Below are 25,648 nucleotides of genomic sequence, written 5' to 3'. Positions count from 1 at the left end.
CGCCATCTAGCTTGGACGTCCATAAGTACACTCCAGTTGTTTTTGCTCATCTTTATCAAGGGTGTCAATAATTTCGGACTTTCTTGTCTTGAGCCCAATACTGTAGAGGTAAAAATACTGCCTACAGTCAGTCCTGACGGATCATAAAGTCATATGGCTGACTAAGAATGTGCAGTAATGATGATACGAAATACTCTGGTGGTTATTGGAAATTGAATAACTGTATGATGATTTAAAACATCTGTTTAATGGAAATGTAACTACCTCTAATGCAGAATATGGGAAATATTGGGAACTGCTGAAATTTAAAATCCACTCAGCCTGTATTACTTATGGAAAATTGCTTGGTTTAAGGCGATGTGAGGTAGCTGAGCTCTATAAGAAGCTTGATCTTAATGAGAAAGCTCAATTGAAGGAGTCACAATTTACACAATTCTCAATACCGTAAGTCACAATTTTATCTTTGATTGTCTTAAGCATTTGAAGTTTGGTCATTTTTTTGTTGGTGCTATTAGAACTCTGTATAATGGTGGCAATAGCTGTATCAAACTGCCATGGAACATCCTCAATGTTTAACATTTACAAAGGAATATGACAAAGTTGTCCAATCTCACTTTTTTTATTAGTATCTCAAACATTCTGCTCATTAGTTTATCAAAGTCTATTTGAAGGCATGACATTCTAGGTCAGAGAGATCAAGATATCCCCAACTGGCAGATGACACCTCACTTTTGTTTGAAAAATGTGTCACAAGCTAGATTAGCATTGGATATTGTGAAGCAGTTCTCCAAAATGTAAATAATCCGGGTGGTTATTTGATTAGTTGTTCAGCAGTTTTATGGCTTGGGGGTAGAAGCTGTTAAGGAGCCTTTTGTTCCTAGACTTGGCGCTCTGGTACTGCTTGCCGTGCGGTAGCAGAGAGAACAGTCTATGACTTGGGTGACTGGAGCCTGACAATTTTTTGGGCCTCTCTGACACCGCCTAGTATATAGGTGGATGTCAGGAAGCTTGGCCCCAGTGATGTACTGGGCCGTACGCACTACCCTCTGTAGCACCTTACGGTCAGATGCCGAGCAGTTGCCATACCAGGTGGGGATGCAACTGGTCAGGATGCTCTCGATGGTGCAGCTGTAGAACCTTGAGGATCTGGGGACCCATACCAAATCATTTCAGTCTCCTGATGTGGAAAGGGTATTGCTGTGCCCTCTTCACAGCTGTCTTGGTGATGTGGACACCAAGGAACTTGAAACTCTCGACCCGCTCCACTTCAGTTACGTCGATATTAATGGCGACCTGTTGGGCCCTCCTTTTCCTATAATCCACAAACAGCTCCTTTGTCTTGCTCACATTGAGAGAGAGGTTGTTTGGTATTATATATTTTGAAATGTGAGAAGTTTGTTCTGAAAGGAGCTGTCAATCCAGCAGATTGTAACATCACTGAAAACGATACTGTAACCTACCTAGGTGTAAAGATCACCAAAAATCTTAAGGCTGTGAATGAGCTTAATATCACGTTTCAGGACAAGACACAGGCAAAACGATAGGTCAAGGGCAGGCAGAGGTCAGTAATCCAGATCAAAGTCCATGAGGTACAGAATGGCAGGCTGTCTCAGGGTCAGGGCAGGCAGAGGTCAATAATCCAGGGTGGTGTGACAAGGTACAGAACAGCAGGCAGGCTCAGGGCAGGCAGAATGGTAAAAACCGGGAAAACAGGAACTAGAAAAAGACAGGAGCAAGGGAAAACCGTTGGTAGACTTGACAAACAAAACGAACTGGCAACAGACAAACAGAGAACACAGGTATGAATACACTGGGGATAATGGGGAACATGGGTGACACCTGGAGGGGGTTGGAGACAAGCACAAAGACAGGTGAAACAGATCAGAAACACTTAATTTGAATCCTGTAACTGAATCTATCAAAATAAATTATCCTCATGGTTAGGGAGGGATTTAAATATTCAAGGGAGGGTGCTTTTATCCAAAACTGAGGGGCTATCTCGTTCATCCTATATTTTTTCCCAAATCCACCTTAGATAAGCTATTGTACAACTTCATTTGGAAAAGTGGGATAAAATCTTTACTTCAGAATAATGCATATTTTGGATCATCTCCTATTGTAAGTGATACACAGGTGAATGGCATTGGTTTACTAGATAAGAAATTCAGCAATCGTTTATTAAGGGATATTTTCTACAGGAATTCTATTCCTTCTGCTATATTTTGTTGGGCTTCATCGTTTGATGTAAACTGGCGCCGTGCTTGGCTCACTCCACACAAATTGGTTTCAACTGAAATGGGTCTTCCGCATTTAACCCAACCCCTCTGAATCGACATCCACGTCCCCGGGGAACAGTGGGTTAACTGCCTTGCTCAGGGGCAGAATGATAGATTTTTACCTTGTCAGCTCGGGGATTCCATCCAGCAACCTACTGGCGCAATGCTCAAACCACTAGGCTACCTGCGCCCCTCAAAAGGAGATCTCCTTTAAGATTGTCCATAGATTTTACCTGTGTAATAGCTTGATTTCTAAATATATACCTGATGCTACCAGTGAATGCAGTTTTTGTGAACTAAAAACTGAATCTATTGAACACTTATTTTGTAATTGTTTACATAGTGAGGTGTTCTGTACTGATGTGAAACTATGTCTTGGCAACAAAATGCATATAACCATTGAAATATCTAAATTTGACATTATTTTACTACACTGATTCCACAATTGAATGCCAGTATGTCATCAATCTCTTTATTTTACGAGGAACATTTTTCATACACAAATCAAAATGTATTAAGAAAAATGCCCTTTAAAAATGTTTTAAATCTGATTTGGAAAACTTTTTAGAATCATTAAAATGAATGCAAAACAAAATGTCTAAAAAATAATTGTATTCGTATTCGATTTGTATTATAAAAAATATTTTAAAAATCCCTCTTCCTTATTCTTCTTTTTTTGTCCCTCTGGCTTTTCTGTCTTTTGTGTTTTGCACGTTACTGTTTAATAATAATTTTTAAAATATATATAATAATATATATATATATATATATATATATATATACAAATTCGGACCCCACTATATAAGCGGCATGTATTCATGGATGCCAAGGGAAGCCAGGCTTCCCCAAAAATTTAACCAAGGAAAAAAAGTAAGAAAACATAAAATAATGTATCCTGGCGCACCTAAAAAAAAAAGTGTCAAGGGAAGCCAGCTTGGATTTTAGTGTCACACCAATCAAATCGCATTGAGAGCATAGAGTGCATTCGGAAAGTATTCAGACCTATTGACTTTTTCCACATTTGGTTACGTTACAGCCTTATTCTAAAATTGATTAAATAATTTTTTCCCTCATCAATCTTCACACAATACCCCATAATGACAAAGCGAAAACACGTTTTTAGAAATACAGTAGAGTTCAGTACAGTAGAGCACACTACTATAAACTCTACTGTGCTCTAGTGTGCTCTACTTTGCTGTACTGTAATGTCCAAACTTGCGAAGCATAGACATCTATGATTGTTTCAGATTTGGTCTGGTCCGGACAAAACATATGTGGCCTTGTTCAGGGGCGGAGCTCATTACAATAATATGCAAAAGTAGGATATTGCTTATTTCTACCTTTTTGTGTATTTATTCAGGATACAGTGCTTTGCAAAGCTATTCAACCCCCTTGGCGTTTTTCCTATTTTGTTGCATTACAACCTGTAATTTAAATAGATTTTTATGTGGATTTCATGTAATGGACATAAACAAAATAGTCCAAATTGGTGAAGTGAAAAAAAAAAATAAACTTGTTTAAAAAAAAATGGAAAAGTGGTGCATGCATATGTATTCTTTGCTATGAAGCCCCTAAATAAGATCTGGTGCAACCAATTACCTTCTGAAGTCACATAATTAGTTAAATAAAGTCCACCTGTGTGCAATCTAAGTGTCACATGATCTGTCACATGATCTCAGCTGTTCTGAATGGCCACAGAAGCAAGGGGCACCACCAAGCAAGCGGCATCACCAAGCAAGCGGCACCACCAAGCAAGCGGCACCATGAAGACCAAGGAGCTCTCCAAACAGGTCAGGGACAAAGTTGTGGAGAAGAACAGATCAGGGTTGGGTTCTAAAAAAATACCAGAAACTTTGAACATCCCACGGAGCACCATTAAATCCATTATTTAAAAAAATGGAAAGAATATGGCACCTGCCAAGAGAGGGAAACTATTTAGAATCATTAAAATGAATACAAAACAAAATGTCAAAAAAATAATTGTATTCGCTACATGTCTGTATTTGATATGGTATAATGTGGATATAACCAAAATTCACGGAAAGGAGGGCATTAATCAGAGAGGCAACAAAGGGACCAAAAATAAACCTGAAGGAGCTGCAAAGCTCCACAGCGAAGATTGGAGTATCTGTCCATAAGACCACTTTAAGCAGTACACGCCACAGAGCTGGGCTTTACAGAAGAGTGGCCAGAAAAAAGACACTGTGAAAGAAAAAAAATAAGCAAACACGTTTGGTGTTCGCCAAAAGGCATGTGGGATACTCCCCAAACATATGGAAGAAGGGACTCTGGTCAGATGAGACTAAAATTGAGGTTTTTGGCCATCAAGGAAAATGCTATGTCTGGCGCAAACCCAACACCTCTCATCACCCCGAGAACACCACAGTGAAGCATGGTGGTGGCAGCATCATGCTGTGGGGATGTTTTTCATCGACAGGGACTGGGAAACTGGTCAGAATTGAAGGAATGATGGATGGCGCTAAATACAGGGAAATTCATGAGGGAAACCTGTTTCAGTCTTCCAGAGATTTGAGACTGAGACGGAGGTTCACCTTCCAGCAGGACAATGACCCTAAGTATACAACTAAAGCAACACTCGAGTGGTTTAATGGGAAACATTTAAATGTCTTGGAATGGCCTAGTCAAAGCCCAGACCTCAATCCAATTGAGAATCTGTGGTATGACTTAAAGATTGCTGTACACCAGGGGAACCCATCTAACTTGATGGAGCTGGAGCAGTTTTGCCTTGAAGAATGGGCAAAGATCGCAGTGGCTAGATGTGCCAAGCATATAGAGACATACCCCAAGAGACTTGCAGCTGTAATTGCTGCAAAAGGTGGCCCTACAAAGTATTGACTTTGGGGGGGTGAAGAGTTATGCACGCTCAAGTTTTCCGTTTTTTTGTCTTATTACTTGTTTGTTTCACAACAAAAACTATTTTGCATCTTCAAAGTGGTAGGCATGTTGTGTAAATCAAATGATACAAACCCCCCAAAAATCTATTTTTTTCCCAGGTTGTAAGGCAACAAAATAGGAAAAATGCCAATGGGGGTGAATACTTTCGCAAGCCACTGTACATCACCATGCAGGGGTCGCGTTAACGCTGGAAAAAAATACAAAACTCATAAGAAATATCTTGCTGCGTTTTATAAACGCACATCTAAAATGCTTCTTATTGTAATTTTTGCTTAGCATCAGACTAATTTGTTGCTTCAGTTGCACTTCTCCACTTGGATGAGAATTCACGAAAGGGCATTCTGTCAGCAGACAACGCTCTAACTGGTATGAAGATACTTTTCTCGGTGTAGCCTACTTTTCTACAGTAAAATGCTAGATTAACTTCAAACAAAACATTAGGAAATGTAGCTGGCTACATTCTTTCTATGATAAGCATTAGAAATATTATGGCCATGGATAGTTTTTGCAACATTTTTTTTTATTCTAAGCTCATATTCTGTTACCAAACTTTGCATCTGCACAGTTCTTCCAGTAAATGTGGTTTTGTGAAATTCATTTTGTTATGTTACAGCCTTGTTCAAAAATGGATTACATAAAAATGTTCCTCATCAATCTACATACAATACCCCATAATGACAAAGCAAAAACAGGTTTTTAGACATTTTTGCTCATTTATAAAAAAATTAAAAACAGATACCTTATTTACATAAGTATTCAGACTTTTTGCTATGAGACTCGAAATTGAGCTCAGGTACATCCTGTTTCCATTGATCATCCTTGAGATGTTTCTAAAACTTGATTGGAGTCCACCTGTGGGAAATTTTATTGATTTGGAAAGGCACACACCTGTCTATATAAGGTCCCACAGTTGACAGTGCATGTCAGAGCAAAAACCAAGCCATGAGGTTGATGAAATTGTCCGTAGAGGCTTGTGTCCAGGCACAGATCTGGGGAGGGGTATCAAAAACTTTCTGCAGCATTGTAGGTCCCCAAGAACACAGTGGCCTCCATCATTCTTAAATGGAAGAAGTTTGGAACCACCAAGACTCTTCCTAGAGCTGGCCGCACGGCCAAACTGAGCAATCGGGGGAGAAGGGCCTTGGTCAGGGAGCTGACCAAGAACCAGATGGTCACTCTGACAGAGTCTCAGAGTTCCTCTGTGGAGATGGGAGAACCTTCCAGAAGAACAACCGTCTCTGCATCACTCCACCAATCAGGCCTTTATGGTAGAGTGGCCAGACGGAAGCCACTCCTAAGTAAAAGGAACATGACAGCCCGCTTGGAGTTTGCCAAAAGGCACCTAAAGGACTCTCAGACCATGAGAAACAAGATTCTGATTAAACCAAAATGGAACTCTTTGGCCTGAATGCCAAGTGTCACTTCTGGAGGAAACCTGGCACCATCGCTACGGTGAAGAATGGTGGTGGCAGCATCATGCTGTGGAAAAGTTTTTCAGACGCAGCGACTGGGAGACTAGCCAGGATTGAGGGAAAGATGAACGGAGCAAAATACAGACAAATCGTTGCTGAAAACCTGCTCCAGAGTGCTCAGGACCTCAGACTGGGGAGAAGGTTCACCTTTCAACAGGACCACGACCCTAAGCACACAGCCAAGACAACGCAGGAGTGTTGTCTCTGAATGTCCTTGAGTGTCCCAGCCAAAGCCCGGACTTGAACCCGATTTAACATCTCTGGAGAGACCTGAAAATAGCTGTGCAGCAACGCTGCCCCATCCAACCTGACAGAGCTTGAGAGGAACTGCAGAGAAGAATGGGAGAAGCTCCCCAAATACAGGTGTGCCAAGCTTGTAGCATCATACCCAAGAAGACTTGAGGCTGTAATTGCTGCAAAAAGGTACTTCAACAAAGTACTGAGTAAAGGGTCTGAATACTTATGTAAATGTGATCTTTCCGGTTTTTTTAATACATTTTCAAAAATGTCAAAAAAGCTGTTTTTGCTTTGTTATTATGGGGTATTGTGTGTAAATTGATGAGGGGGAAAAATGATTTAATCCATTTCAGAATAAGACTGCAACATTATGTGGAAAAAGTCAAGGGGTCTGAATACTGTCCGAATGCAGTGTACAGAAAGAACTTGAATTGTTGCAGCTGATTGTATTGTTGTCCTTCGGTGGCTAGCTAGCTACCTAAAATTGTCCCTTTCCTAAATTAGCCATGGAAGGAGATAGGGATTTGGACTGGTTTTACTTAATTCTCCCTATTGGCCAATGATTATAAAGGTGATTCTGATCCAACCATTAATATATACATTGTTGTGCCCCTGGCCTGAGATGGAAGTTCAATATGTAGCTAGATGTAAAAGGCTAATGTTAACTAGCTGACATTGCCCATGAATGAAAGTTAGGCTAGCGAGCAAGCATTTTAGCCAGGTAGCCTAGGACAACAAAAAATGAAAGCATGTACTGCATGACAGAGTGAAAGACCGTTTTGTCAACATGAGAGGAGGATGGCATTGGCGTTCCTGAACGCCAATGCGCCTGAACGCCTGAACGCCTGAACTACCACTGTGTCTTATTGTCTCTGCCTTTAGGCCTATATATCGGAGGTCGCAAGGCATATGAATTAGCTCGTTATAGAGCAAACAATGCAATTATCACACCACATAAGTTGTAATATTCCTTTTTTGGGGGGCTTCCCCAGTGATTTTTGAAATGGAAAACTCCCTATGCCTGTGACGCCCACCGTTTGGTGCGACGCAGACCCGGTGGCGAGCGTGGTGAAACTGAGGAGACATTATCTGTCCTTTTGAGTTTTGAAGCAGAGTCTTTACTTGACAAAGTCATGTTAGGATATATCAGTTACCCAGTGAGAGCTTTTGTGCCAAATCCACTAAGGTGTTTCAGATGCCAAGCTTATGGTCATATTGCAACAGTGTGTAGGAGGGAGATTCCGAGAAGTGAGAAAAAGTGCATGGGACAAAGGAATATGTAGTATCGGTGGAATAAACTGTGTGTAAATTGTGGGGGGGCCCATGTTGCTGTGAGAGACACAGGTTAAGATTGCCAGGGTCAGAGTAGAACAGATGTTGTCATATGCTGAGGCAGTGAAGAGAGTAGAGGATGATGGGTCAAGGGTGAGTAGTAGGCCTAGGCCATTAGAGAGTGATACGAATTTGTGCTTCAGTAAGGTTAACTTCTTAGCATTCATTGCCATGGTTATCAGTTGTACCTCAGAAATTAAATGTAAATCACATAATTGTTTTTTGTGGTGGCAGTTGCGGAGAAGTACTCGGGTGTACAATGTTTTACTGCAGAAGAGTTACAAGTTGTGTTGAATGAAAGAGTCCTGTCCTCCCAGGCCGTCGGCCTGGTGTAGGATCAGTTAGGGTCAAAGTAGTGGAATGGGGTGGTGATTTGTATGTATTTATGAAATAGTGGTATAGACTGTAGGCGGAGGATTAGTTGGTGATGCAATTCTTTCCTTTTCCCTCCCCTTTTACATTTTTGTATCACAAAATGTAACGGGATTGAACACACACTACCACACAGTAGGCGGCAGCATGCACAAACACAATGTGCAAACTCCATGATACCAAAGAATAAGAAGAAGTAATCAAGATTTTAAATGATTATGTTTTTGTCAAATACTATAATTGTTTGAGCTTCGTGTGGTCAATTTGCGGTGTACAAATGATTTATAATAATGTTCCAGCCCCCCGACCATCCACTCAAGAAAAAATCATCCCGCGGCTGAATGTAGTTGGTGACCCCTGCCATAGGGACTATGGTGACGACATACAAGATATCGAAAAGTTGTTCTCCATGGATATTCATTTGCATTTAGTGTCAATTCTAGCGATCCAACTGAATTTTTTCTTTAAGATTATATGCATTTTTAGACACTACACGTAGGCCACTGGCTTCTGATTTAGCTCTGTGTGAAGGAGCCTATCCTCGGCTTTACCCTTCTGACTACAATACATTAGAGTTATTGAATCTTTATTTTGATTTAGCTGAGGGGAACTGATCAAAGCGTGAAACGCTCTACCTAAAAACAACTGATCCTTGATTCTGATACGGTTTTGGAAACCTTGAACACTCAACTTAATTATCAAAAAACGTTACAAATAGACTGCAAAAGATACACTGGCTACTGTTAGATATTTCATCACAGATTTCCACCAATGTTTTTTGTGTAGCACAGCTTCAAGCCAAGGTTTTTTTGTTCCCTCCCAAGTTTCCATTTGCAGTTCAGGTCAATGTGCAATGCAAAATACCTCTGTGGGATTCTGTGTTAAAACAGCAGACAGTCTGTCACACCTACTCCTGCTCCTGCTCCCCCCTCAGGCGCTCGACGTCGCCTGTCTACTAACCACTGGTCCTGGCAACCCACATAGCGCACACCTGTCAATCCTCATTGTGCACACCTGCTCCCCATCATTAAGCACACCTGGACTTCATCACCACCCTGATTACTCTCGCTTCATATAGCCCTCACCACCAGTCATCAGGCAGTATTGGTTCTGTTTTCATGTCTCAACATTTCTTTTGTTTTGTAACTCTCCATGTTCATTATTATAAAACTCCCCATCTGCACCTGCTTCCTGACTCCCTGCGTCTTTTTTACAGAATACTGCCTCAGAAATTATGGAAGCAGCAGATGATTACACTATCTTCCAGACGGTCGAGGAACAGGGTCATCTACTCCACCAATACCACGACCAGCTGGCTCTACTGGGTACGACCATGAAGGAGGTCCTCCTCGTTGTCCACCGCCTGGACAACACCAGCAAGGTTCTCCATACCTTTGACAGAGGGCCTCCTACCATGGGTCGTCACACTGAGCCAGTCCCCCAGCCTACCCAGCCATCCGCCCAGTGCATCGTGACTGTCTCTTCCGGAGAAGTATGACGGCACTCCATCGAAATGCCGTGGCTTCCTACTCCAGTGCTCCCTCTATTTTGCCTATCAGACGGGAGCCCCCACCACTGAGATGTCCAAGGTTGCCACGGTCATTTCCCTGCTGACCGGACAGGCATTGGAGTGGGATACGGCCATCTGGGAGAGAGGAGAGGAGGAGCTGGGTTCCTATGAGAGATTCATGGCTCTGTTCAGTGCAGTCTTCGACCATCCTCCAGAGGGCAAAGAGGGAGGGCTTTTCCAACTCCAGCAGGTTGTCCAGACTGCTGCGGAGTACGCCTTCACCTTTCGGACTGTGGCAGCCTCCAGCGGCTGGAATGAGCTGGCGCTCCGCACTCTATTCCTCAGTGGACTGCGCAAAGAGGTCCAGACCGAGTTGGAATGTTGGAATGACAACATATCCTTGGACGCTCTCTTCTCGATGGCCATCCGTCTGGATAACCTTCTTTGGGAGTGCCCACCTCGCCACTCACCTCCCTCCTTTGGCTGTCCATAGGCAGAGCCTGAACCCATGGAGGTAGGGGCCACACCTCTCCGCGTCAGAGCGGAGTCACTGGAGACAGCTGGGGCTCTGTCCCTATTGCGGCCAGGAGGGGCACCAGCTTCAGTGGTGTCCGACGCATCCTAACCCAGGGTCCATTAGAGCAGAGGGGTGGCCCCGTGACCTTTCATCTCCCAGGGTAGACGTGAGTATTCCATTATCATCGTTTTCCTCCAAACCCTTTCTGGTTCCCGTTTCACTGGCAGTCCCTTAAGTGTTGTCTCTACAGCTTTAGTGGACTCCAGTGCCACGGAACTTTATCGACCAGGCATTCGCCTCCTCCCTGAACTTAACCTCATACCCGCTCTCCTGTCCTTTTCCTGTCCAAGCCCTGGATATGTGACCATTGTGATCCGGCACAATTACTCATGTCACAGCACCACTCGCCCTCACTATGGGACTCAAGCACCAGGAAAGCCTTCCCTTCAACACCGCACCTGTACACAGTCATCCTAGGCCTCCCGTGGCTCTAACTCCATAACCCCATCATCTCCTGGTCAAGGATGAGAATCACCGCCTGGGGACCAGGATGCTGGAGGACCTGCTTTCCCGCACCCTTTGGTTTCACGTCGTTGGAGGGTCATGCGAGTCTCCTCCAGCCCATCAAGCCGTCCTCTCATATTGTTGGCCCGGTGTTTTGGAACGTAGATGTGGACATCCGCCTGGCTCTGGAGAGAGAATCCACTCCTGCCACCTGCCCTCCAGAGCGCATCTACATCCCCACGGGGTGAGAGATTGGCTGTTGACCTGGGAACACATCCCTCGCCGCTGGACACCCAGGTATCCCCCGCACCATCCAATCCCTCTCCGATAAATACTGGCGGCCCACTTGGTGCAGGACGTCGCCCACTGTGTCAACTCATGTTCGGTATGTACTCAATCCAGATCTCCCGGCATGCTCCAGCAGGTAAACTACTTCCCCTTCCCGTGTCTAAGCGGCCTTGATCACATCTGTCCATAAACTTTATGTCCACAGACTTTAATGTCCATCTCTGGTCTACCGACCGCTCTCCAGGTCGCTGAAGCACTATTCCAGCAGGTCTTCTGGCACTATGGCCTTCTGGAGGACATCAATTCTGACCATGGTCCCCAATTCACGTCACCGGTCTGGAAAGCCTTTATGGAGGACCTGGGGGCCACGGTCAGCCCCACATCTGGGTAACAGCCTCAGTCTAATGGGCAGGACCAACCAGGAGCTGGGGAGGTTCCTAAGGAGTCACTGCCAGGACCGGCAGGGGGAGTGGGACCGAGTTCCTTCCCTGCCCAGAACTCACATCGTCACTCCACCACCAGGCTGACAATCATCCAGTGCATCCTGGGATATCAGCCGGCCCTGGCTCCTTGGACTCCGAGCCAGAAGAGGCCCCTGTAATTAAAGCGTGGTTCCGCCGTCAGTAGGATCAGGCGGTGCACCACCGCAGTGAGGCTCCCGTGTTCCATCCTGGTGGAAGCTGAGCCCCTGGCTTGTGGGGCCCTTCAAGGTCCTCCGGAGGGTCAATGGGGTAACCTATTGTTTAGAACTCCCCACCAACTACCGGATCTCACCCTTGTTTCACTCTTCAGGCTGGTGGTTCCTGGTCCCCTGGCTGATGCTGTCCCCCGCGACACCCCTGCCCTGGACTTCGAGGACCCCCACTTATGCTGTTAGGTCTCTCCATGACTCCCAACGTTGGGGGGGTCGGCTCCAGTACCTGGTGGAGTGGGAGGGGTACAGTCCTGAGGAGCGCTCTTGGGTCCCAGTGGCGGACATCCCAACGTCATCCTGGATTTCCATTGCCGTCGTCCGGCCCGCTACTTGCCCTTGGGGCCGTCCTCCTGGCCGGTGTCGTCTTGCGGCAGGGGCCGCACGTCGGGGGGGGGGGGGGGTTACTACCGTCACTCCTACTCCCTCCGGCGCTCGATGTCGCCAGTCTACTAACCACCGGTCCTGGCAACCCACGTTGCGCACACCTGCTCCCCATCGTTAAGCACACCTGGACTTCATCGCCACCCTGATTACTCTCCCTTCATATAGCCCTCACCAATCTCAGTCATCAGGCAGTATTGGTGTCTCGACGCTGCTTTTGTTTTGTAACTCTCCATGTTCATTATTATTAAACTCACCATCTGCACCTGCTTCCTGACTCCCAGGAGTCATGTTAGAGTTCAGAAATCTGCATTTTCAAAACGCAGACCATCAATAAATCTGCATTTTAAACCATTTCACTTGATCATAGAGTGATCAGGGGTATGCAACTAGTTTTCCTTCACAGAAAATACATTAGTGCAACACATTTGGCAGAAAATAGCTTCATTTTCATCAGCTGATAACAGCAGTGCAATGCTATTTGGCTAGCACCCACACAAGTAAATGAGCTTACAATTAAAAAGCAAGGTCTTTTTTTTTGCAAAAACAATTCATGGCCATTATATTTCCAATGTTTACCATATAAATAATGTAGCCAGTTACATTTCCTAATGTTTTGTTTGAAGTTAATCTTGCATTTTACCAGAGAAAAGTAGGCTACGCTGAGAAAAATACCAGAGGTACACGTTGGTGAATTCTCATCCGACTGGAGAAATGCAAGTCAAGCACAATATTTGTCTGAGGCCATGCAGAAATTACAATAAGATGCATTTTAGCAAGATATTTCTTGCTGAACAAAGGCAGAATACTGCGCTAATGCAACCCCTGAAAACTATTTTGGTGTGCTATGAAAGTATAGCTGAGGTTTCTGAGGTTTCCAAATGCATATTGCATGCAATGATTACGAGGGGGTGTGGTATAATGAGGTATATATTAGAACAGTAAAAATAAATGTTTTGTCATACCCCTGGTATACCATGGCTGTTAGACAATCAGCATTCAGGGATCGAACCACTCAGTTTATAAAGGTTATACAATGGGTGGGACTAATCCTGAATGCTGATTGGTTAAAACCTCATTCCAGCCGGTGTCTATTCCACAAATGACCACTAGCTAAATCTATGACGTTAAAATTGATATTTACTCTGTTTCATCTGACTACGCAATCCACTGTCTCATCATCCCAGCCAGTCAATTTATAAACTTGATCTCCACTATAAAAAGCATCTAGACATTATCTCACATTTCTTTTAGACTAACATTTAGTTTTCAATATCAGAGACTTGTATAAACCTTGCTGTCTGTCTCTTCGACATTTGCAACATTGTTTCAGTATTCCCATTCGATCTCCAGCTGTAGAGCTAACTCTGCCCTGGACTACATGACAACAATTTGTATAACATGTAGTATGTCTGTCACCTTAGCGATCACATGTAGGACTTTGATTGTGTATGATTTGATTTATGCATAATTTGTTTTCTATGTGATTTGACGGTATTATGTCATTTTGAGTTTGATTTCAGTGGCAGTGCAGTATTCCTTGTTTACAATTAGAATGGGTGCAGTTTTAAGGGAACCCTGCTGCTTCATTATGATAAACACACCTTTCACCATACTTGCCAATGTCACAATTTGCTTGTGTTTGGGGGTTTTACGCCTTGTCCGATGATTAATGACTGACTTATATATGACTGCATAACAAAATTGGACTGATTATTCCTTCCCCTCATCTTTTTCTTACTTGATCAGGCTTGGAAGGAGTTGGAGAGAGACCCAAGAGGACCAGGTTGCTCTTGTCATGACGTTCTACAGCCAGTAGAGGGAAATCTTCACCAAGGTAAGACTCAATATGGCACAACTTCAGAGTGAATGATCAACCTCTAAAAACCTATCTGTGTGGTCACTGTGGCGTGAATGTAAAATGCAGAAATATACAAAAAAGGCTTCAATCATTTCAATTTACATGATAAGCGCTCAATTATTTATTAGGTGGTTGCCAACGCCCACTAATAGCAAACCCTTCCAAAATGCCTTGAACAGGATCATTTGTGAAGCCAACAAAATGGTGCAAGAAATCCAAACCATAACTTTAAACAATTAATTCAAAGGTAAAGGCCTTTCAAACTTAGTGATTTAAGATTTGAATACAAGGTCAATATTCATTCACGAAAATGAACACATGTAAGCAAAACCTGTGTATCAAAATACTTGAAATGGATGGGCATTTGGCCAGGCCTCATTTAATTCATCCTCTTTCACATTCATTCTTACACACATTGCTCTAGTCTAGTACAAAGTATTCAATAATTTACATACCATTATTTGAAACTTTTAAAATCATATTCACCCAGTTATCCAAGTTGTTTTAGATCAGAATATTGGCACTAAATGCTGTAATAAAAAAATGATGAGTCCGCGTGAAGACTTACCTTTGGTCCCTCTAATAGTAGTCAAAAACTATAGTATATCATAGTTTATGTTTGACACTCATCAGTTGATGAAGTTTGATATCAAAGCCATTTGAGACATTGAGTCAATTGCACAAGTACTTCTTGCCTATCTTCATGATGTTGTGATTTTGAAATCTTACCTCTTGTAGCCTCGTTTCCATGTATGAACTTGTTTTAAACCAGTGAGCAGCATCATCGGATGACATGGTTTGTGTTTTCACCAATGCACACTCATTCATGCCCATCATCCATCCTGTTGGCATCTCCATTGCTAACGTTATCCCCCTCTCCATCCCCTAGCTCCTCCGCCCCAACCTCTTCCTCCCCTCTGTCTTCCTCCTTCTCTGGACGTGGTGGGGGTAGCTCCAGGACTGGAGGTGGGGACTGGGGAGGTAAGGGGATGGCTTCTCCCTTCTTTGCCAGCTCTTGGGCAGAGCAGGTGGGGGTCGGGGTAGGGTAGGTGTGGTGAAAGGATTCATAGTCCACCTCGTAGAAGCCCTCCTCTAGGGAGAGCACAGGGGTGAAGCGCTCCCCCCACATGACCTCTGAGTCTAGGTAGGAGCTGCGCGCCTGGCATGTCATTCCTGGAGAGAGAAAGGGGAAGGGAGACAGACATTACTGACATGAAATAGAGGATAGGAACTTGAAACGACTGTGTGATTGGGTATAATCTAAATGTAAAAAAAAGAAAAAAAAAAGCCCTTGTCATGGAACTATATTAAGTCCTGGATTCAAGCTGCGTCGGTGTGATTTGAGGATCTAATTAAGATTCACTATGCTTTGTCTTCCTGACTTTAAATGAGCTGTACTCCTTTCATTGAGCAAACATTTTAGGGTTTCCAGGGTTGTACTAAAACAACTGAGACAAGAGAGAGAGACAGGAACTCACCAGGGAAAAGGAAATAGGCTGACGAGTGGTTCTAATACAGAGATGTGAATCTTCTCTTTCAATCACACACGTGTACACACATCAAACACACAGATGCAGAAACACACACAGATAAACACACACACACACACACACACACACCTTTCTGAATATTTATAAGTGGATTGCCTATAAATAGCTTGTGAGTATTTTCATCCTCTGCTCAAGTAAACCGTGAAGAGCCACATCAATTACAGTACATATTATCCACAGGAATGCTGAAACAAACCGACAGACCATGCACAGCCAGCACCAGGGGTATATCAAGGCAGACAGACCAATGTACACACACACACACACACACACACACTGATATTAAGAGAAGTAAGGGGTTGCGGGTTGGAGGATTCACAACCTTGTAATGTATCAACAGTTCTTTTTTTCAGCGGCCATAATGTATATGTATATAACTTAATTTGCATTTCACTTGCAGCAAATGTATCACATTATAATGATTTTGCTGTAATTCTTAGAATGTAAACTGCACGCTGAATGAATAAAAAATACTGCCAATTGTATCAATGGTATCATGTATACAGTGGGATACCTACATACTGTAACTGATGATGATTTTTAATATACAATCAACATATCAATTAGCCTATGTATTTTCATGAAGCATCACACATGGCAACCATCATTACGCACACCTGCTCCCCATCATTATGTGCACCTGGACTTCATCAGTACCTTGATTACTTCCCTTTTATTTAGCCCTCAGTAGCCTCAGTCTTCAGGCAGTCTTGGTTTTGGTTTTCATTCCCAGTACGCTACTCTTGTTTTGTATATCGTCATGTTCTTCCTTATTAAACTCACCAACTGCACTTGCTTCCTGACTCCCTGCATCTACGTTGCTGAAGCTCCCATTCTTTAAGCACCTGAGAGATTAACAGCAAACCAGTAAACTCTTTCCTACTTCAGGCAAATCCCACTTCAAGGCCTGATTGGGTTTGATCCCGAGGGAAAAGAGCAAAACAACAAACTGTTGTCGATAGCTTTTAAAAATTCAATAAAGCATTATCTTTTAGTTTGTCCCTTGACTAAACTGTCAATATTGACATGGGATACTGAGGAAAAAACAGCCCTTGCTGTGCGATGGATCAAACGTTCTCCCTCCGTTAAACCAAAGTCTATATATTGAGTAGAATATCAAAAACAAATCTGAAGCAATAACACCCACCCGGTCTGCATCCTCATGAAGAAAACCAAGGGTAAATCACCCGCAGTGTGTCTTTGAGCAGTGGTTCAGTTCACTGCCACCGCCCACTCCTGGACCGATAATCCTTGCCAGTGGGAGGGATAGGGTGGGAAAGGGAATTGTGTCATTCCATGAAAAGAGTGCCTTTTGTGTCCCTTTGATATTTTAAGTAGAAATTGTGCACCAATATTTAATTTTAAAAGTCTGTTATATTAAATGAAGTGCCCTTTAATATAGACCATATGGATAATTCAATAAATGAGAATTTTAATATGACTAAAGGCTTGCTAAAGTGCCAAAATCCAGCATTTTGACATGTCCCTCTGTCAACCCTATGTCACTTCTAGGAAGATTTCAACCCACTTAACCCCAAAATGTCTCCAAGTTTCACCATCATTGTAAAGACCTAGTTATTTTGTTGCTTTGACAAAGTCATATCTGAAGATTATTATTTATTTCATGTGACTAGTGTCCCTCATTTTAAGGTCAACCCTGTTAAGTGAACTGAACTCTCGTTTTAATATGGTGAAATTATTCCTTTTTAACAGAAACATTGAACATCTAATAGTCAAATCCTAGAGTAAAAGCAGGTGAGCTGGTTCTAATCTTTTTGGCCATTTTCTGGTGTTTTGTGGTGGAAAACTGAAAGGGTCGAACATAACACGTCAACCGTAGACAGGCTAGAAATGTTTTAACAAATACATTTTTGGGGCAAGCTTGCATTCAATTGCCACTCCCTGTTGCACACAACAAGCTTCCATTCCCCCTGTCACAAGGGGATTTATGGCTGATTTAAGAAGAAATTGACAACCCTGTTACGTTAAACGCTGTTACTTTATTTGTCACTTAATAGGCACTTACTATATATATATTTTTTTATCCTCTTGAAATGGGAAAACCAGTTTTTTATTAAGTTGAACATGTGCTCTTTATGTGGGTGAAATCAAACATTTATTTTGTCCAAGTTACACTTCACAAAAGGCACAAAATTGCTGGAACGACCCAATTCAATCACCATTCCGACCAGAATTCCCTCAACGTCTTTTACTCGTTTAATTTCCCAGAGGCTATGCTATTGACAGGTCTGGGATTCTCCCACAAACACACAGACGGGCTTCCGTGGAGTCCCTTCCGCTTCACACAGCAGCCAGAAGACCCTAATAGAGTATATTAGCGTACAGGACAATGCTGTGGCCATTTAGGCCAATGTAATTGCAGTCCTTGTCAAGTGCATTCACAGCCAACGTTAATTGGTGATACCCTGCAAGTCTCGAGTGATTCCTGACGACTGCATCCTCTTTATCCCACCAAGTGAATGAATGCTTCTAAACAATGTCACACAAACCTGCATTAGATTATCATATTATACGTTAAAGTACCTGTAATTATAGTTTTATTAATGTTATTTTAATAATCCTTTTCTACATCATTATGATTACAATAAAAATCTCTCCAGGTAGAAGTTTGTCGGCACAGATCTAGGATCAGCTTACTCTCCCCCGGTCCGAACCTTAAATTAGAAGAACCCACCTGTGGCTTCCACCATGCCCTCCAGGATGACCACTACCTCAAACTCCTCTCTCTCCAGCTGTTCCTGTGAGATCTCCCAGAAGGGACTGCCCTCGTTGAACTCGTGACAGATGATGAGTGGCGACACCAGGAAGAGCCTGTCGTCCCCCGTATCGAAGCCCACATTGATATCCGTCTGATTGAGAGGGATAAACTCCCCTTCCTTGGTCTGCTTGGAGCGGATCAGCTTGGCTCGGATGGAGGCCTCCACGATGTGTGAGTTCCTCAGGTCTCCGACCCTGAACATCAGACACAGCTTGCTGTCCCTCACAGAGATCACCGCCTTGTGGGAGAACATGAGCGTCTCGGCTCGCTTCTTTGGCTGGGAGATCTTGACGAACATGCATCCCACCATGAAGGCATTGACGATGGAGCCCAGGATGGCCTGGACTAAAAGCAGGAGAATTCCCTCTGGGCATTTATCAGTGATGACCCGGTAGCCGTAGCCAATGGTGGTCTCCGTCTCGATGGAGAAGAGAAAGGCGGAGACGAAGCCGTTGAGGTTGTTGACGCAGGGGATCCAGTCTCCATCGTCGGTGTGGTCCAGGTCTCCGCGGATGTAGGCGATGAGCCACCAGATGAGACCGAAGAACACCCAGGTGGTTGTGTAGACCAGGGTGAACACCAGCAGGTTAAAGCGCCACTTCAGGTCCACCAGGGTAGTGAAGATGTCTGTCATGTAGCGGTATTTCTCGCGCACGTTGCCATGATGCACGTTACACTTGCCGTCCTTCTCCACATAGCGCTGGCGCCGTTTCCTCAGGGTACGTCCTGAACGGTTGGAACCTTTACCGCCCCCACCTTGCCTGCCACCCACCACCATGGTCCGGTCTGTGGGCACCTGTGTATTGTTCGTGTGAGAGAAAAAAAGAAAGAAAGAAAGAAAGAAAGAAAGAAAGAAAGAAAGAAGAGGGTTAATGACTGTGGGATTTAACAAAGTAAGTTATTGATAAATTGATACATTCCATCAAAACTTCCATCACCTTGTTTTTGGGGGTATCCCATCTTGGTTTTGACAGCTTTTGGTCCTGTTTCTCCACATCCTGTCCAAAACGCCTTTTGAAGCAATTCATGGCCTCGAAGCTTTGGGCCACAGTCGCTGTTTCTGGCCCCAAACAGTACGCTTTCTTGCTGGAAAACATAAAAGCATATTTACATGAAAGATTATTCCAATTCCACTGTGTAGCGGACTAGCGACAAACCTGTGACATTTCATATCAAACTGAAATGAGGTGTGGTGGTTTTTTAGTAATACCAGAAATACATCATAAAATATAGAAGAGCCTACGTAAGCTTTTATGAACAGCTCTCCAGATCAACTCATTATTGCTGTTCACCTCTGTCAGCCTGGCAGGCGAGGCTCAGAGACATGGTTCATTTCTGCCATTGATCAGCAACAGCAGACACCCTCAAGCCAAACAGAGAACACACCAGTAATTAATTATGCTCAGAACAACTTCACAGTGTTAAATCCCACATACACACTGGGGCACAAACACACACACACACACACACACACACACACACACACACACACACACACACACACACACACACACACACACACACACACACACACACACACACACACACACACACACACACACACATGACCCTCTCTTTTTCACAGCTAACTACGTGACTCCTGGCTCACTTTAGAAAGGATAAAGTGAAACCCTTTTAAGTGAATCTGCCTCATTGTGCCTTTTGTCATCCTCCCAAATCACTCCAGTCAATGCAGATCTATCCACCACCGCGGTGTGTGACTTGCAACATTCTAAAGATGAGAACGACTGAACTTCAGATGGATTGCAGACTACTGGAGATGTAGATTGCATGATCATCAGCCTGAGACAAATCTCGGTTAGTTGCACTGCGACTTGCAATGTCTGCCACCAGCAAAACAAAACAACTCAGCTTCCTCATTTGTCGTTATGTAGATTCCAGAGCTGATTACTGCTATCTAAAGGCAGTATAGCAGGTGTAATGTGAGAGGGAGTGAGTTTAAGGATTACTCAGATAGTCCAAGGATACTGCTCCATGGCCATCTGTTCCTTTGTATTGACAGAAGTTGCTGTTGTGAGCTGCTGGGATCAAAGCTCCTAGTTCCAGTCTCCCGTGGTAAGTGTGGGGGGCAGGGGAGGGGACAGAGCAGAAAGCCACATTCTCCCTCCCTCAGGAACTCTCACTCACCTCATGTCAGCTTGTTGCATTTTTGTTGTTATAAAGATCTACAAGCAGCGCTTAAGATAAACTAATGACAAGATTGAGTGTGTCCGTGTGTGTGTTTCCGAGTGTGTGTGTATGTGTATGTCTGTGTACGTGTGTGTGTGTACCAGTGGAGGCTCCTCAGAGGAGGAAGGGGAGGACCATCTTACTCAGTGAATTAAAAATAATGAAACATTAAATATATTCACATCACCAAATACCTGATTAAAACACACTGTTTTGCAATGAAGGTCTACAGTAGTCTCAACAACACACTTTAGGCTGTTACTATGGTGTAGCCAGAGGACAGCTATTCCCCGTCCTCCTCTGGCGACATTGACTTCAATACAAAACCTAGGAAGCTCTTAGGCCTTACCTCCTTCCATAGACCTACAATGTAATTATGACCACTTCCGGAGGACATCCTCCAACCAATCAAAGCTTTTGCAATATGAACAAACATGTTGTCCATCAAATCATAGGATTAGGATCAGAGAACGAACCTAGTGTGTTGTATTGCGGTTGTGCCACAGAGCATTATGGGGGTTCTATGTGTTGAGATGCTTGGTGAGTTGGTGACTTATTGGATAGAGATTGACAGTGAAGAGTGATAGTTGAAAATTTTTAGGGATATTATTCCATTCAAATTCGTTTTTTCAAACTATAGGAGACGGAGGTAGATTATATATTGTTTTCTTGGTTTTAGAACTGTATTTTTGGGTGGAGTTAGTGCAATTTATTTCAATTTGCCTCGCTAACTTTAGTAGAAAGTACTAACATCGCTCCCGAGTAGCGCAGTGGTCTATGGTACGGCATCTCAGAGGCATGCTAGAGGCGTCACTACAGACCCTGGTTCGATCCTGGGCTGTATCACAACTGGCCGTGATTGGGAGTCCCATACGGCGGCGCACAATTGGCCCAGCATCGTCCGGGTTAGGGTTTGGCCGGTGTAGGCCGTAATTGTAAATAAGAATTTGTTCTTAACTGACTTGCCTAGTTAAATAAAGTTTAAATAAAAAAATTACAAAATAAGCGTTAGCTAGCTACCATATATGTATTTATAGCCCATTGTTTGTCAGGAGAAAATGTGAATGTGATCAAATTTGGTTTATATTCAAACTTGGGCTGGCTATGCTGCCTATACCTTTTCAATCCAAAATGATTAACTGGAATTTATCAATCAACATAAGAATGATGACATAGACTGTGAGTTCATTTTTAATGAGGCCTACAGTTGCAAGCTCTGCCCTGTGAGTTATATTGTCTATCAGTTGTTGTCTCTGTGTCTGGGTAGAGGAAACTCCCCTGTTAGTCTAGTCTAAATATAATTAATATGAACAAGTACAAGGTTGCTGCAGTTTGACAGGGTTTTCTTCAGGAGATTTTTATAACTATGTGATCTGATTAGAAAAAATGGTCCCATCATAGCCCATATAAACCCTTTTTACAATACTCCTGTAGCCCAGCATGTTCTCATAGACTAGACGTAATCACTGTCAAAAGAAAAACTCCAGGCCCCAGGGAGAACAATTTTCCCCACGGCTTTATCGGGGCTTTATTCAGGAATGTTTCTTGGGCTACTTTAATGTGTCAAGTGTGTGAGATGCGCAGTCTGTGTTTGACTTTGTGAATTCTGAGATGCCTAAGTTTAACTTCATGGACAAACTTGTTGCCCAAACCTGTGATGCCGCAGCTGTAATGGAATGTCCCCTCCTGTTCCCTGATTAAGAGGTGATGACCACTCCACTACCATCGCCAACTCTCTCCTGACATGAACTGAAGCCATGTCTCATGTGTCCGCTCATCCACTGGCACATTGAATGTTTCCTCTCCAGGGACTGTGAGTAGCCCTGTCAATTTTCTCTCATTACTGTATGTAGATTCAATCACATACACAAACCCAATCACATTATTAAACATCAATAATTTTACTCCTTGCTTGGACTAACTCATTCTTAGCTCTTTTGTCTAACTGTGTAGTGTATTGTGTTTTTGTTTTTTGTCTTCCCAGTCAAATCCTGTCCTGCCCTCGGCGGAAGAGTTGAGCTCGTCTCCAACACCATCCATCCATGATGAGCCTGTCCGGCACTGAAGCCTATGAACACCTCAACCCCTGTCCTGCACTGAAGGCTCTGAACACCTCAACCCCTGTCCTGCACTGAAGGCTCTGAACACCTCAACCCCTGTCCTGCACTGAAGGCTCTGAACACCTCAACCCCTGTCCGGCACCGAAGCCTATGAACACCTCAACCCCTGTCCGGCACTGAAGGCTCTGAACACCTCAACCCCTGTCTGGCACTGAAGGCTCTGAACACCTCAACCCCTGTCCGGCACTGAAGGCTCTGAACACCTCAACCTCTGTCCGGCACTAAAGCCTATGAACACCTCAACCTCTGTCCGGCACTGAAGGCTCTGAACACCTCAACCCCTGTCCGGCACTGAAGGCTCTGAACACCTCAACCCCTGTCCGGCACTGAAGGCTCTGAACACCTCAACCCCTGTCCGGCACTGAAGGCTCTGAACACCTCAACCCCTGTCCGGCACTGAAGGCTCTGAACACCTCAACCCCTGTCCGGCACTGAAGCCTATGAACACCTCAACCCCTGTCCGGCACTGAAGGCTCTGAACACCTCAACCCCTGTCCGGCACTGAAGGCTCTGAACACCTCAACCCCTGTCCGGCACTGAAGCCTATGAACACCTCAACCCCTGTCCGGCACTGAAGCCTATGAACACCTCAACCCCTGTCCGGCACTGAAGGCTCTGAACACCTCAACCCCTGTCCGGCACTGAAGCCTATGAACACCTCAACCCCTGTCCGGCACTGAAGCCTATGAACACCTCAACCCCTGTCCGGCACTGAAGCCTATGAACACCTCAACCCCTGTCCGGCACTGAAGCCTATGAACACCTCAACCCCTGTCCGGCACTGAAGGCTCTGAACACCTCAACCCCTGTCTGGCACTGAAGGCTCTGAACACCTCAACCCCTGTCCGGCACTGAAGGCTCTGAACACCTCAACCCCTGTCCGGCACTGAAGCCTATGAACACCTCAACCCCTGTCTGGCACTGAAGGCTCTGAACACCTCAACCCATGTCCGGTACTGAAGCATATGAACACCTCAACCCCTGTCTGGCACTGAAGCCTATGAACACCTGAACACCTCAACCCCTGTCCGGCACTGAAGGCTCTGAACACCTCAACCCCTGTCTGGCACTGAAGGCTCTGAACACCTCAACCCCTGTCCGGCACTGAAGGCTCTGAACACCTCAACCCCTGTCCGGCACTGAAGCCTATGAACACCTCAACCCCTGTCCGGCACTGAAGGCTCTGAACACCTCAACCCCTGTCCTGCACTGAAGGCTCTGAACACCTCAACCCCTGTCTGGCACTGAAGGCTCTGAACACCTCAAACCCTGTCCGGCACTGAAGGCTCTGAACACCTCAAACCCTGTCCGGCACTGAAGTCAAGCCTCTGATCAACTCATGCCTCATACCCTCATTCAATCGCTGCTGTGATCCCTTTCTAACAGAGTGGAAGTAGCCCTCTCATTCCCACCCTTCTCAACTGTTCTCTCTCAGCTCAGCAGTGTCATAGCTTAAAACATGTTTACAGGGCACAGAGCTTCTGGAACAAAACACCCAACACTTTAAATAAATAGATGTTAATTATAGAGTAGGGTGGCAAAGTAATGGTCGCGGGGCACATTGAAAGTGTGCCCCGCGAGCCAGACTGCCCCCGTTCTATAAACTGCCGCCCAGCATTTATAATGGACAAATAATGAATCATTACCAACACCACCTACTCTCAGCATATTTCTCTAATGACCCCTACCTGACAGCAGCGATTCATTAAGTCCCTGGTTTTAGATGTTGAGATCAAAACATTCTCTGCCACACACACACTCCCGGTTAAACTTCTTTGAAGTCATACGCTTAAAAGGATCAGCCTCCATTCCCCATGCTCTGTCCAGTGGTAGAACACTGGCAGTAGGTGTGGGTGTGATGAGGAGTTGCCTGTTAGTCAGCAGGAAATGTGTGAAAGCTGAAAGCCATATTAATAATGCAGGTCTCTGTGGGGTACGCGGCGGGAGGACAGGCAGAGACAGACGGAACACGCTGGGAGGCCACAAATCAGCCACTGATCCATCTAGAGGTGGGCTCGCCTGACGAGAGAAGATTAAAGAGACAAGGGGACAACATGCTGCATACATGTATGACTGGGAGGAGAGACATTAGCCAAGGACTGGCGGGGGACGGAGAGAAAGGGAATAAGGGAGGGGGACAAGTAAACAAACAGAGAGAAGGAAGTAGATAAAGAGATATAGGAAAGGGAAAAGAGAAAAACAAATGAGGAGTGAAAATGAGAAGGAAAGAGAGAGGGACAGAGTAAGGTGTCGTGTTGGACAGGGCAAAAGGCAAGGGTGACAGAGTAGATTGGCGAGCAGATCGGTCAAGTAGAGGGTTTCAGGGAGGGAGATAACGAGAGAGACAGTAAAGAATAGTTTAATAGGGGACAGAAAGAGAGAGATGGAGAGAAGGGGTTCATGGTTAGAAAGGAAATGACAGGTGTGGTTGGAAAGGTCAGAGAGGAGAGGCTAGAGGGAAGATGGTGACTGGTGGAGAGGCTGGAATAGCCAGGTGTTAGGTGAATCGGTGAGTGTTAGGTCTAGTGTTGACACCAGTACCACTACTGCCAGTAGCAGTAGCAGTGGCCATGTCTGTGTGTGTTTTCACAGGCTTCTCTCCAAGTTTTCCTTCTGACCACAGCAGCTTCCCCAGAGGCTCAGTCAACC

The 25,648-nt window shown here is 44.4% G+C and overlaps 1 protein-coding gene across 3 annotated transcripts in view; it reads right to left on the bottom strand.

Moving 5' to 3' along the window:
* Positions 1-243: 243 nt before the first annotated feature.
* LOC139573469 (G protein-activated inward rectifier potassium channel 4-like) overlaps positions 244-25,648 on the bottom strand; it is a 36,722-nt gene continuing 11,317 nt past the window's right edge. For 2 of the 3 annotated variants that reach the window (XM_071396952.1, XM_071396951.1), the window contains exons 3-5: positions 19,628-19,775; positions 18,606-19,485; positions 14,458-15,533 (exon numbers count right to left, since the gene is read on the bottom strand). In XM_071396952.1, the coding sequence (XP_071253053.1) occupies positions 15,181-15,533; positions 18,606-19,485; positions 19,628-19,717 (1,323 nt within the window). In that variant the 5' untranslated portion in view covers positions 19,718-19,775 and the 3' untranslated portion in view covers positions 14,458-15,180. Of the gene's footprint in view, positions 1,717-14,457; positions 15,534-18,605; positions 19,486-19,627; positions 19,776-25,648 lie in introns of those variants that run through there. The other variant, XR_011674610.1, reaches the window with a different exon arrangement.

This window comes from Salvelinus alpinus, chromosome 4 (assembly GCF_045679555.1).
Source record: "Salvelinus alpinus chromosome 4, SLU_Salpinus.1, whole genome shotgun sequence".
Classification (NCBI taxonomy): Eukaryota; Metazoa; Chordata; class Actinopteri; order Salmoniformes; family Salmonidae; genus Salvelinus; species Salvelinus alpinus.
The sequence above is the reverse complement of the archived record's forward strand: the minus strand, read 5'-3'. Positions and strand labels throughout refer to the sequence as shown.